Source organism: Vigna angularis, chromosome 8, assembly GCF_016808095.1.
Source record: "Vigna angularis cultivar LongXiaoDou No.4 chromosome 8, ASM1680809v1, whole genome shotgun sequence".
In the NCBI taxonomy this organism is placed as follows: domain Eukaryota; kingdom Viridiplantae; phylum Streptophyta; class Magnoliopsida; order Fabales; family Fabaceae; genus Vigna; species Vigna angularis.
In genome coordinates, this window is record NC_068977.1 from 14,645,908 (window position 1) to 14,647,250 (window position 1,343).

The 1,343-nt window shown below is 39.8% G+C and overlaps 1 protein-coding gene across 1 annotated transcript; it reads right to left on the reverse strand.

Moving 5' to 3' along the window:
* Positions 1-1,343, reverse strand: LOC108345064 (uncharacterized). The gene has a single exon (XM_017583628.2). The coding sequence runs from the start codon at positions 1,021-1,023 to the stop codon at positions 427-429; it is 597 nt and encodes a 198-aa protein (XP_017439117.1). The 5' UTR covers positions 1,024-1,343; the 3' UTR covers positions 1-426.

Consider the following 1,343-nt stretch of genomic DNA (forward strand, 5'->3'; position numbering starts at 1 on the left):
TAAGAAAGGAAAAAGCAATATTATTCCAAAGGGTCCATCACCAGGTCCACCACCACACCTACAAATGATGTAACACCAAAGCAGAATGGAGAAAGGTACAGAACAACCTTCTGCATATCTTTTTATTACACACCACACACCATGAATATGCTGAATACATGTTACCAGGAAAACATGAAGATTGAATTTTATAACATGAATAGTAATATAATCACGAGATGAAAGTATATCCAATGCTCAAAAACTTTACAGAGAGGATCAAATATAGTTCAAGGACCACCAACAGAACAGCCAAATTTCCCTGGGGAGAACAATGACAGGTGAAAGATCAACAAGAGGAAATCACATATTCCCAGATTTGGCTAAGCTAAACTTGTTGGTGAGCATCAAGTTGAGAAACAACACAGTTATTCTTTTTCTTTCAAATTACATCTCTTGGTACTGAAGCAACTGCATGCGGCTTTGCATTCTAAGCTGTTCATAGAACCTTCTGATGAAATCCTCAGCCTCATCATCAACTTGATTGGCACCCTCTTCATTCTCATCCTCAGATGAGTAGTTGGATATCCTCACAGAGAAGGGTGAGAGGAGGGGGCTCTTCCTCTCTCCAGGAGCAAGATCAGATGCATCAAACCTAAGGTTGAAAGTGTATTCAGGTGTCATAGGCACCAACATAACAGGCTTAGGTTCTTCAACAACATCTGGGGTGTTGATGCAAGGGAAGTTGAAATGGTGCTTCCTCTTTGGCACATGGAAAAAAACAGGATTTGGACTGTTGCTGCAAGAGAATTCATACTCCTGTATGCCATAGCCACGTACCAAACTCTTTGAGTAATGATGATGATTATGATGAGATGACATGAAGTTTCTCATAGATTTTCTGAGAAGTTTCCCTTTTTTCATCATCAAGTTCATGTCCATAATCAGCTTCCTCTTTGACACCAAACCCTTTCTGATCATGAAGAAGGTGATCCTCAGCACATTCCACAGCTTCTTGGCAATAACCGGAGAGTGTACCTCCATTTCTTAAACCTCGCAAACAAAAAATCAAATATTTGACAAGCACTAAAGGTTTTTAGTAACTTGAGATAGAGGGGTTCCTGCAATATTGGAAAAAACTGAGAAAGAGAACAAAATGAAGAATTTTTGTGAAGCAAAAGCGTGAGTTTTCTTCTGTTCTGCGAGGTTTGTTAAGCCTCGCAGAAACAAGAAAACCTGATGAGAAAAAATGGAAGCAAAGGCATGAGGGTTATATAGGAAGTAGAAGACATGATGAAGTGCTGGAGAAGCCATGTGAATAGAAGTGTGTTTTCAAAACTGGACCCAACAACCGCTCCTTCCAC

What these genes read in the sequence shown, in the direction of transcription:
- LOC108345064 (XM_017583628.2), bottom strand. Translation starts at nt 1,023, where the DNA reads ATGGAGGTACACTCTCCGGTTATTGCCAAGAAGCTGTGGAATGTGCTG.